This window comes from Eretmochelys imbricata, chromosome 5, assembly GCF_965152235.1.
Source record: "Eretmochelys imbricata isolate rEreImb1 chromosome 5, rEreImb1.hap1, whole genome shotgun sequence".
Classification (NCBI taxonomy): Eukaryota; Metazoa; Chordata; order Testudines; family Cheloniidae; genus Eretmochelys; species Eretmochelys imbricata.
Window position 1 is genome coordinate 39,792,630 of NC_135576.1, and position 13,006 is coordinate 39,805,635.

At 42.6% G+C, this 13,006-nt stretch overlaps 1 protein-coding gene across 4 annotated transcripts in view; it reads left to right on the plus strand.

The window, feature by feature from the left end:
• IPO11 (importin 11) overlaps positions 1-13,006 on the plus strand; it is a 311,009-nt gene that overhangs the window by 116,211 nt on the left and 181,792 nt on the right. For all 4 annotated transcript variants that reach the window (XM_077816907.1, XM_077816909.1, XM_077816906.1 and 1 more), the window contains exons 18-20: positions 2,272-2,305; positions 2,504-2,544; positions 4,072-4,188. In XM_077816907.1, the coding sequence (XP_077673033.1) occupies positions 2,272-2,305; positions 2,504-2,544; positions 4,072-4,188 (192 nt within the window). The remainder of the gene's footprint in view (positions 1-2,271; positions 2,306-2,503; positions 2,545-4,071; positions 4,189-13,006) is intronic.

A 13,006-nucleotide genomic window follows, 5' to 3' on the forward strand; every position in this document is an offset into this window, starting at 1 on the left:
AAGAGGCTCAACAGCTTTTATACGCGTTGCCTTCGTCGAATCTTTGGAATCTCCTGGAGGGACAGAGTCACCAACACTGAGGTGCTCAAACAGGCTAGCTTGCAAACACTCCTCAAACGGAGACCTCTCTGCTGGCTTGGACATGTGTGTCAAGTGAATGATGGATACATCCCAAGGGACATCTTCTATGGTGAATTGGCATCTGGAAAAAGACTCAAAGAACGCCCCAAATTGTGTTTCAAGGATGTGTGCAAGCGAGATCTCAAAGAAATGGACATGGATGTGGACAAATGGGGGAAGATCATGCTCAGGACCACAGCCTTTAGAACCAAGAGCTTAACAGAGGTCTCTGGAGTTACGAGAGGAAGCAGTCCAGCTTAGTAGAGGAGAAGAGCTCGCAGAAGGCAGACCCCAAAGGGTCGAAACATCACCATTAAATGTGACAGATGCAGCAGAGATTGTCTCTCTTGAGTGGGTCTCTTCAGCCACATTTGTGGCTGCCATAAAACTAACTGAGTAAATTCTTTACCTCTCCAGGGCACACACCCATAGTCTCCCGAGACTGAAGGATGCCTACTAAATCCTACTTTCCATGGTTCTTTTGTCATTCAGTGGCACCGAGACCCAGAGGGCCCCAAGGCTGCAGGGACTGACTTAACTTTCTGAGAAATGGTGCTATTTGTTTGATGTAAAAGATGTAGAATTAGGTGTCATCTCTATGATGCAGGCCCTTCAGTTTATATTGTCTTACCAGCTCTCCTAATGGCTTCACATAGATGTTGAGTAATATGGGGGAGAGGAATAAATCATAGGAGATTCTACATTACTGTTTTTGAGGTGGAAGAACAGATGCCAATAATAACTATCTGGATTTAGTTTGAGAGGAAGGTCTTGAACCATATCAGGGCATTTTTTTCACCTCTGCAGCTTCCTGTGGATTGGACAGGTTTGTTTGGTGATCAACAATATCATATGCAGCAGCGAGGTCCCACAGAATAAATATACGTTTTATTTCCATGTATGTGATCAGGACCAGAGCAGGATACCAGTAGCTGACAGTTGGCATTTGGGAAGCTAGCAAAAAAAAAAAAACTAAAAAAACCCTAGACTTCGTTAGTTAGACACTGGTTATTAGGTTGAACTCTGTAGCATTGAGCAATGATTTTTGTGGTGCTCGGTGGCCTAGTGCATGGTTTAAGGCAGGAGTGGCCAACCTGTGGCTCCGGAGCCACGTACAGCTCTTCAGAAGTTAATATGCGGCTCCTTGTCTAGGTACCGACTCCGGGGCTGCGGCTGGAGCTACAGGCACCAACTTTCCAATGTGCGGGGGGGTGCTCACTGCTCAGCCTCTGGCTCTGCCCCAGGCCCTGCCCCCACTCCACCCCTCCTTGCCCGCCCCCCTGTCCCCCGATCCTGCCATGCCCTTGCTCCTCCCCCTCCCTCCTCAGATCCTCCTGCATGCCACGAAACAGCTGATCAGGAGGGAGAGGGAGGCGCTGACTGGCAGGGCTGCCAGTGGGCAGGAGGCGCTGGGAGCGGTGGGGGTTAGAACTGTTGGGGGGCTGCTGACGTATTACTGTGGGTCTTTGGCAATGTACATTGGTAAATTCTGGCTCCTTCTCAGGCTCAGGTTGGCCACCCCTGGTATAAGGTGAGGCAATAAAATCCTTAAATTTTCTCTGTTAGTAGGGGTCCCAGTGTTCTGTCTTACCATCTAGATGTGGTAGGGCTGAGTGTAACTGGTTATGGCTGAGGTTGCAGTTAATGCTTCCTTGACTGCTACTTCTCATAATTGTCTGAATTCTTGGAAATAGGGTGTTCATGGCCCTGTAGTTGGTTTGTTGGTGGTAGCCCATGAGAACCATCCCAGAAACAGGTGATCCCCTCTGTCTCAAGAATTCTCATCACAGCCATAGGGCCCGCTTCTGAGTCTTTACTTGACTTAACTGAGTGTTTTGCCTGAGTAGGGAACGCTGAGCAGGTCCTGCAGGTGGTGTGGTTCTTGGCAATTTGTAGTCGTTTTTTAAATCCTGAAAAATTCTAATTTATGCAAAAACTGCTCCTTATAAACAATATAAAGCTAAAAACCCTGGGAAAAGACAGAAATATGTCAGGGTTAAATTAATTTTATTTTATCTCTGGAAACATGTAGAGTATATGTGAAAGCTTAACAATTTCAGATCTGAAAATATTACACTAGCTTCTGTGAGATAATCAAAGTAATATTTAATAAGGGTAACAGCATGGTATTTCCTGATTTTTGTCTTTCAGGTCCGCATTGAGACAGCTACAACACTGAAGTTAAATATCCTTTTCATTAACTACAATTTTCTATTTTATTATTACTTTATTCAAAGCTACTGGAAATTAATGATTTTTGATCATTAATAATTCACATTTTAATAGTAATTGTGTAGCCTCACTAACAGTTGAATATCAGATTGAGTCAAAGATATTGTAATAATGGTGTTCAATCTTCAGTTTTTCTTTAACTGTTGTTCACCTGTAGATGACTTTGAGTTTAGAACTGACCAGTTTTTACCGGTAAGGGCATTTATGTGAGTGTGAGTGCTTGTGTGGGTGGAGGAAGGGAGGGAAAGAAACAATTCCAGTTCCGTTTCAGAATAAACTGTTCAATAGTTGCGGTATTTATTTAACTTCAGTAACAAGAAAAAAGCTATTCTTTTGTTGCACAGAGACTTTATTGTGCAACAGTTAAGGTTTCCACACACACATCTTACCTGACACAGAAGCAAGGAAAAGCCTCCTGACAATACATATATACTCCACTCTTCCACCCACAGATACACACCTTGTCATTACAACAGTTACCACACATCTGAGACTAAACATTATTCCAAGTATGGGGGCCAGTCTTCACTAAACTACCTCTTCCACTTATACCTGATTTCCCTTCAGAGCTCCTTCCTGCACACACTGCTTCCTAAACTACCCTTTGCCAGAAATATTAATTGCAGTTGTTTGGTGTAATGCAATATATTAAGAATGTAGCAAAATTTCCGCAGCGTTTATCTTCGTGAACACAGTGTTGGCAGTAAATAAATAATGAGATAGTAATTACTGTACAGTAGATTGTTGTCTGTTTCAATTCATATTCTTTTGGTGTGATATATTTGATGAGCTATAAAAAGTATCATCTTATAATTTATACTGTTGACCACTTGTGTCTACATGCATTATGCATTTGGTATTTTTGGTTTAGCTGTTTGAAACTGTTGGGATAAGTAAGAAAAATGTCATCATTAATAACTTTAGGACCCAAAATTTTTATCAAAGTTTATAACTTTTGCCAGACCTCTAGCAAATTATCAGAGACTGCTTAAGAGAATCTGCTGCCCTATGCAAAACTTCTGTGTGCCACCCATCCCTGCCACCCACTAGAATAGACTCTAAATTGTGGGGAAGGGCATACATAGGACTTTCGGGGTTGGGGGGAGGGCGATTGCAGTGAGTATTCTGGTCTTTTGGTGGTTATGGTAGTATAACTGGAGAGGGGGCCTTACAGCACCACTCACTAAGGTTTGGCCCAGCTGCTTCTTTGTCATGACAAAGGGGCAGCCAGGCCAAATCTGAGAGTGGCATTGTGACCTGGTGCACAGGGTTACAGCGCTGCTCAAGTTTGGCCCCTGCTGCCCTAGGCAGTTGCCTCGTTTTCCCCTAGATAAAGTGGCCTCTGAATATCATTACCTCCAGAGATGCTGATAGCTTCCAACTTTTAGGAATTTAAACTTTGAAGTAATTTTAATACATTTAAACCTGAGAGCAAAGCTTATTGAAACTGGTCCCACACTTGAATTCTTTTGCAAGCCTAGTACATGTTAGGTACTGAAACTTTTTAAAGTTCAATTTTGGATTATGAGTGGTCAACATGTATTAGACTGTTTTTCGAAATGCAAGACCAACATGTTGCAGAACTTCCAACACACTAAAAGTTCATGAGAAATTTCAGGCCAGTGCTGTAGGCAGATAAGAAAATTGCTGTTTTATATTTCTATTTGTGTTCTTGATAATCTAACTAATCCATAGTTTTTGAATTTCTTTTTATTGTAGTATCTGGAATCCATGTTCACTCTACTCTTTCAGCTACTTCAAGAAGTCACAGAATGTGACACAAAGATGCATGTTCTTCATGTTCTTTCTTGTGTGATTGAAAGAGTCAATATACAGGTAACTGTTACAGACTATAATATGAAATTTGAAGCCTAGCACACTTGTCCATTGATGAGAGCAAAGAAGATTTTTTTTCTATATATTGCTATTACATTATATCAAAATGATGGAAGAGATTTTATGTATATATATAATCTATCTAGTAATTACCCCGCAGTGTTTGTTTTATTTCAGTAATCTACACAGCTCTGCTTCTACTTCCCCTGTTCACATTTGTAACCTCTTTTTTTGCCCAACATACTTGCTCTGCCTGGTCTCCTCCCACTCAACTTTCTGTATTTTTTTGCTGTTCCCTACATATGGAACAGTTCTTCCTGTTCCGATGTGCAAAATTTAATTTAATTTTTATAATTCCCTTCTTTGTCTTAGACTTTCAGCTCTAATCACCCTCTCTCACTTCTGCCTTTTCATATTTTTTGTTGTATCTAATTACAAGATATGTTTTTGAAGTGCCCATCATTGTAGTGTCTAGGCAGTTTAGTTCATAGCAGTTCAAAGACATGGAGCTCAGTTTCCTACAAGGTTATAAGGTTAAAATTGTTTGCCTCACCGTTACTACTTCCTTTCCTTAGTATGGAAGTATATTTTCAGTTTAAATTTAGGAAATTCAAGAAGTTCCTGAGGAAATAAAGTTTGATTGTTGTCTGCAGTCATCTCTTAACTTTCTAGGGTACTCACCTCAAGTGGGGTAGAGAAAAGTAAGGCAAGGTAGAGGTAGTAGCAGTTCATCTGACCTGTAAGCAGTCCTTGAAGCAGCAGCTTTCTTTGTGAATTTCTGAGACAAATGTAGCTTTTCTGTTTATCCCCTGTATGAACAGAGAGACTGGTAGTGGCTCCTCACTCCTTTCATAATTGTTTCTTCTCCCTCCACAATAGTTTGTCCTAGTGTCATCTCCTTTTCTCTCCATGGAAAGAGCGCTGTTGATTCCTGTTTTTCCTTTACCCGTTGATGGAGGTCTTGATATAGTGATAGGAGCAGTAAGGCTGATAGTGGCTCGATGTGGGTGGTGGAGGATAAGTGATGCTTAATTTAAAATAGTTTTAAAGTGATTGTTTTATATCCTGGCACGCTTTTGTGTGCATTGCTCATCATCTTGGATTGCGAACTCTTCATGGTGAGGTTTGCATCCTGCTCTACATGTGGAAAGCACATAGCACATTCTGAGTGCTGTTGTAATGCAGATAATAAAGGTATGTAAATTGTGAGAGTATCTGGATAAGAGATGAAGTTCACATGAGATTTACTTTGGCACTAATACTGATGCTGCTCTGGATTATGCGAGTGTTTGAGGCACATATAGATCCTCTCACTTGGACTCCTTCATCACTGGAATTAGTTTTGCGGGAATGCAACCATCTAGCACAGCCCTTAATCTCTCCTAATTTATGCTAGCCAGCTGTGTTGATTGATGACTGGCTCCATGAACTGGAAACTGCTGGCAAGCAATATTTTTCTTGTCATTTCTGGCTGAAATAGTATACCATGCTTAATTAAGCTGATGATTTAGTGTATCCTAGCATTAAATTTAATTCTGTATGAGATTATTAAAATAGGGACAAGAAGCATACAAAATATGTAATAAATGAGGCAAAATTTACAAAGTTTTTGTCCATACTTTGTGTTGAACATACCATGTGAAGAAAAAACAAGTTATGTGAAATGATTGCTTTATAGGAGGTTATCCTTTCAGCATTAAAAACTAATATGTAGAAGTTGTTAATTTATGATACTCTATATAGGTAGCTAACAAAATGAATTAGAAATCTGGAAATTTATAAAGAAAGATAATTATACAACATGCACAAGGTGCTAAGAATTATACATCTTGTAGTTTTTATTGTACATTTTGTTAAAACACCTTTTGATTTATTCTACTATGATGTCATAGAACTCATGCAAGGAAGAACTTTTACAATATGCAATAAGGATGTGCAAATAAAACAGTATTTCATGTTTCAACTATTTGAATTGGTGTTAAATACAACATGCTGTATTATAGTTACATTAGTTTCATGGTTGTGTTGGTGGTGGTGAATTTAATGTTATGAACTCAGATTTCCAGTTTATAATTCTGCTATAAATACTTGTTCTGACTGAAACTTTTCATATAATCTGATATTCTGCTAGGAAGTTTATTCCTTCTTTGAGTAGTGTACCTGTGGGTGCTCTACTTCAAGTATGCGTGCTCTCTGTGCCTTTCATTAGAGACTTTTGGTAGCAGTGCCCATTTGATCTGTGCATGTTCCTTACCCATCCTTGTGTCCTATACTGAGGCTATATAGGGATGTGCAGCCTTACAGCCTTTTCAGCAGTTCCTTTTCAACCCCCTTCAGCCAGACATGGAGTTCAGTGTGTTCTTGTTTTCTCTAGAGTTAGAATAGTATATAGTGTTAGTTCTTTAGCAATTTATAGAATACTTAGTATCTTATAGTTGTTGGAACTGTTGTTCGTGTTTTCTACTCCTTCCCCTCCACTCCCCCAATTGTTTTTCTCTTACTGAGGGGGTGTACAATTCTTTTTTGGGGGTTGGGGGGGATCTGGGAGGTTGGGCTCCCCAGATTTTAAAAGGTGCCTTTTCTGTTAATGCCCATTGCTGATGGGCTTCTTAGAATCATAGAATATCAGGGTTGGAAGGGACATCAGGAGGTCATCTAGTCCAACGCTCTGCTCAAAGCAGGACCAATCCCCAACTAAATCATCCCAGCCAGGGCTTTGTCAAGCCTGACCTTAAAAACTTCTAGGGAAGGAGATTCCACCACCTCCCTAACTAAGACATTCCAGTGCTTCACCACCCTCCTAGTGAAAAAGTTTTTCCTAATATCCAACCTAAGCCTCCCCCACTGCAACTTGAGACCATTACTCCTCATTCTGTCATCTGCTACCACTGAGAACAGTCTAGATCCATCCTCTTTGGAACCCCCTTTAAGGTAGTTGAAAGCAACTATCAGATCCCCCCTCATTCTTCTCTTCTGCAGATAAACAATCCCAGTTCCCTCAGCCTCTCCTCATAAGTCATGTGTTCCAGTCCCCTAATCATTTTTGTTGCCCTCTGCTGGATGTTTTCCAATTTTTCCACATCCTTCTTGTAGTGTGAGGCCCAAAACTGGACACAGTACTCCAGATGAGCTCCTCTATTCAACATTGGTGAGGCAACGATCACGTCCCTCGATCTGCTGGCAATGCCCCTACTTATAAATCCCCAAAATGCCATTGGCGTTCTTGGCAACAAGGGCACACTGTTGACTCATATCCAGCTTCTCATCCACTGTAACCCCTAGGTCCTTTTCTGCAGAACTGCTGCCAAGCCATTCGGTCCCTAGTCTGTAGCGGTGCATGGGATTCTTCCGTCCTAAGTGCAGGACTCCGCAGTTGTCCTTGTTGAACCTCATCAGATTTCTTTTGGCCCAATCCTCGAATTTGTCTAGGTCCCTCTGTATCCTATCCCTACCCTCCAGCGTATCTACCTCTCCTCCCAGTTTAGTGTCATCTGCAAACTTGCTGAGGGTGCAATCCACACCATCCTTCCAGATCATTTATGAAGATATTGAACAAAACCAGCCCCAGGACCGACCCTTGGGGCACTCCACTTGATACCGGCTGCCAACTAGACATGGAGCCATTGATCACTACCTGTTGAGGCCAACAATCTAGCCAACTTTTTATCCACCTTATAGTCTATTCATCCAGCCCATACTTCTTTAACTTCCTGGCAAGAATACTGTGGGAGACCATGTCAAAAGCTTTGCTAAAGTCAAGGAACAACACGTCCACTGCTTTCCCCTCATCCACAGAGCCAGTGATCTCGTCATAGAAGGCAATTAGATTAGTCAGGCATGACTTCCCTTGGTGAATCCATGCTGACTGTTCCTGATCACTTTCCTCTCCTCTAAGTGCTTCAGAATTGATTCCTTGAGGACCTGCTCCATGATTTTTCCAGGGAGTGAGGTGAGGCTGACTGGACTGTAGTTCCCAGGATCCTCCTCCTTCCCTTTTTTAAAGATGGGCACTACATTATCCTTTTTCCAGTCGTCCGGGACTTCCCCCGATTGCCATGAGTTTTCAAAGATAATGTCCAGTGGCTCTGCAATCACAGCCGCCAACTCCTCCGGCACTCTCCTTGGATGCAGCGCATCCGGCCCCATGGACTTGTGCTCATCCAGCTTTTCTAAATAGTCCCGAACCACTTCTTTCTCCACAGAGGGTTGGTCACCTCCTCCCCATGCTGTGCTGCCCAGTGCAGCAGTCTGGGAGCTGACCTTGTTCGTGAAGACAAAGGCAAAAAAAGCATTGAGTACATTATCTTTTTCCATATCCTCTGTCACTAGGTTGCCTCCCTCATTCAGTAAGGGGCCTACACTTTCCTTGACTTTCTTCTTGTTGCCAACATACCTGAAACCCTTCTTGTTACTCTTGACATCTCTTGCTAGCTGCAACTCCAGGTGTGATTTGGCCTTCCTGATTTCACTCTTGCATGCCCGAGCAATATTTTTATACTCTTCACTGATCATTTGTCCAATCTTCCACTTCTTGTAAGCTTCTTTTTTGTGTTTAAGGTCAGCAAGGATTTCACTGTTAAGCCAAGCTGGTCGCCTGCCATATTTGCTACTCTTTCTACACATCGGGATGGTTTGTCCCTGTAACCTCAATAAGGATTCTTTAAAATACAGCCAGCTCTCCTGTACTCCTTTCCCCCTCATGTGTACACTCTCAGGGTATACGTTACTTGGGAGACAAGGAAATGAAGTACAGACTATTAGTGATGGAGCAAGCCTTAAGACCGGCTTTGGACCCTGATACAGAAAACCCCCATGTACAGGGGCCCTCTGCTTCTGTTAGTGCCCCATCTACATTGAGATCATGGCACCCGAGAGCTTCCAAGATGAAAGCAGCGTCAAGACCATGGTATACAACACTCTCTGAGTGAGGTAACTATAACTGTGCCACCAGTACTGAGAGCTTCGTACTCAGAGATTAAGGAGGGGCATAAGAGGAGCAGAACTAAGAGTTCCCCCTCAAAAAAAGATTTTGTCACAGGAGACCTCAGGCCGTGAGAGGAGTGCTGTTGAGGCTCTGAGTACTTTGGGTAACGTGAGTACTCTAAGACTTCATCTAAGTTCCATATTTCTGCGCTAATGGCCATGATACTGAAGACCGCTACTGCCACCATCAGGGCCCATGATAGAAAGAGAGCAGCCTTACTGGAATCTGTGGTACCCTCAATATCGGCACCAGCACCTCAGAGACATTGGTAGCAAGCTCCCAGTACCGTAGGAGTTGTGGTACCCTAAAGACCTTATGGTACTGAATGAGCTTGAGTCTCCCCTCCTTGGGACCTCTGGACACCTCTCAGTAGTGAGATCTGTTAAGTCACAAACCATACATCATGTAGTGAGACTATTCCACTATTCAGAAAGAAGGGTTGTCACTTTCTGTACAATATGTGGATGAGCATTCAGACTCAGAGCTTTCAGTTCAAGGCTCTCCAGTTTACTCTGGGTGTCGTTATTTCCCTCTGCAGATGCAAGAAAGAAAGGATACAAGACATTTGCATCTTAATACTTGGGATGATCAATGATGGATACTTCCCCCTCCTCCCCATGCCTTATGGTCCTCCTCATTGGCCTTCTTGGGACCCGTGGGCTATTTACAGCCAGCAGTTTTGAGGGGCCCTGATTCAATCTTATAAGGAACACAGAAGACCTCATTCCCTGGTACTATCCATCCATCCCTTCCCTCCAGTCTGAATCAGCAGAGGAGACCTTCGAGGAGCAAGAGGCGAGGGCATACTAGGCGGTCACCCCTCTTACAAATATCTCTTCATCACCTGATAAGGCAGTAAAGCCACCATTGCCATCATTAGCTGATGACTTTTGGGAGTTCCAGGACCTGATGAAGTGAGCTGTAGACCTGCTTCAGATTCTGCTGGGATTCCTGGACTTCTTCCATCACAGGCTCCTGGACATATTGCATACTTCTTCAGCACAGGTGATATTGCTGATGAACTAAGCTCTTCTTGAGCCAGCTAAGACCATCTGTCAAACTCCAGCAAAGGCACCCCCTAAATGCAAGCATGCCACTAAAAAAAAAAAATGCTACATCCTGGCCAGGGTTTGTACCAGATGTGAAAATAGAGACTCATAAGTTCTTTGGTTGTGGACACAATTAATGAAAGGTGGAGACAGCATATTCTAAAAGCTACTCCATATAACAAGGACCTCTCTTTATTCCAACAGGCATGGGAGGCTTTAATGTTGGACAGATGGGTTTTGGAGGCCATTATATCTGGTTACACAAATCATTTTACCTTCATCCCTCCCTTCTGCCCCCTCCAGCCCCATTCTCCCCCTTCAGGGACCCCTCTCACAATCTGTTGCTGAGACTGAAGTTTACATTACTCCTAAGTCCCACAGCCATCCAACTAGTTCCATTTCAGCACAGAGGAAAAAGATTTTGTTCGAGGTATTTTTTGATACTTAAGAAAAAAAGGGGTTGGAGGCCAATACTAGATCTCAGACAACTAAACATGTATGTCAGAGCCATGAAATTCCAGATGGTGTCCCTAGCAGCTGTAATTCCCTCCATGGAATCTGGGAACTGATTTGTAATTCTTGACCTCAAAGATGCCTACTTCCATGTAGCAATTCATCCCTCTCAGAAAAGATTTCTGAATTTCGCATTCGATCACAATCACTACCAGTACTGGATCCTAACCTTCAGCCTTTCTTCTGCTCTCAAAAAACATGGCAGTTGTAGGTGCCCACCTCTATCGTCTAGGAATAACAGTCTTTCCCTACCTTGATGACTGGCTTCTTGAGGGCTGATCTTATCAGGGGTTCTATTGGCAGTTAAACAACAACTTCACTATTTCCCTGTTTATGTCTACAAATAAATCTCAAGAAATTGGTCTTGGCCTCTACACAATAAATACTTTTTATAGGCGTGTTTCTGGATTAGATGATGGGCAGGTTTATCTCCCTTCCAACAGGTTCCTCACTCTGAAGAACGTTATCCAAAGAATGCAGCTCAGTCTTCAAGTTCCTGCAAGTTCTGGGAAATGTGGCACCTTATGTTTTCATAACACAAAATGTCAGGTTCCATCTTCAATGTCTCCAGAAGTCGCTCCGGACAGCTTACATGCCCATCAAACAGGTCTGAACAAGCAAGTGTCGGTACCCAGTGGTGTCCTACAGTCACTCACCTGGTGGAACGATCCTTCCAAAGTATGTGCAGGAATCTCATTCATACAGACTCCCTTTATGGTCATGATAACATTAGACATTTCCCTCTTGGAATGGGGAGCACATTTAGGTCCTCACACAGCCCAAGACAAATGGTCACAGCAAGAACAATGCTTGCACATCACTCTTCTGGAGTTAAGGGTGGTCAGAAATGCCTGCGTCCTATTTTTACCCTAATCAAAAACAAGTCAATCAAGATCATAACAGACAACATAGCTTGTATATATTATATCAATCATCAGGGAGGAGCACATTCCTCCGCTCTCTGCACTTAAGTGATAAAGCTCTGGAATTGGTGGCTGGCCAACCAGATGTCATTTTGGCTTCTTACTTCCTGGATATACAAAATTCCATGACAGACAATCTCCGCAGAAATTTCCCCCTAAATTACAACTGGGAGTTGGACTTTCAAGTCCTCAAACAAAATGATCCTATCTTGGGGGTTTCCAGAGGTCAATCTTTTTGCCACTGCAACCAACACAAAATGCAGAAAATTCTTTTCCAGAGGAGGACTCTATCCCCAGACTCTAGAAAACACTTTTTTCTTTACGTGGGCAAAGGGTTTTTTTATGCATATCCACCAACTCCAGTGCTCTTAAAGGGTCTCAACAAGGAAGGACTGAGCCAGGGTCATTTTGACTGCACCAACTCATCCAAGACAATTTTGGTTTCCTTACCTCATCAGACTCACTTCTCACCATGCATGGTAACTTTTGATCGGTTCTCAGCTGTTGTCTCAGAATGCAGGTTGAACACATCACCCCAATCTGAGTGTTCTGTAACTCCAAACATGACTCCTCAATGTTTTTTGGGACTATATAGGAGCATCCTGTTCATTGGGAGTACAAAATGTTCCCTTAAATAGCAGGAGGGAAACTACAAGATACACTTACCTTCAGAAATAGAGACAATATCGCCTTTGGTGTAACTGCCGTCATCTTTCGCCTGTCCAACCATCTCTTTCCACAGTCTTAGGTTCAGTCCCAGTAGGTAATCCATCAAGGTTCACTCAGCATCTATAACAGCTTTCCACTTGCCAGAAAAAGGTATGTCAGTTTTCACATAACTGACCATAGTGAGATTCCTGAAACCTTTTTCTGCAGATTAGAAATGCTAATCTGCTTTGCGATCTCACCTTGTTCGTAACCATCTCATGAAACAGCCTTTTGAGCCACTAGCTATGTGCTCTCTGTTACAGTTATCTGAAGGCAGCCTTTTTGGTGGCCATCACTTCTGCATGAAGGTTGGGCAGATTGGGGCTCTAATGTCAGACCCTCCATTTACTCTTCAAGAGTGTTCTTCAAGAAAAATGGCATCTTTACAACTTTTACAACATCCAAAACTTTTACCTAAGGTTTCTTCTGTGTTTCATATTAACCATACTATTCACCGTTCAGTTTTCTTTCCTAGGCCATATCAGTCTATGCAGGAAGCTACTTTCCATGCAGTAGGTATTAAGAGGGCATAGGCCTTTTACTTAGACAGAACCAGATCATTCAGGAAATCCCCTACACTTTTTGTTTCTGTTGTGGCTAGGTCTAGTGCAGGGGTGGCCAACCTGTGGCTCCAGAGCCAC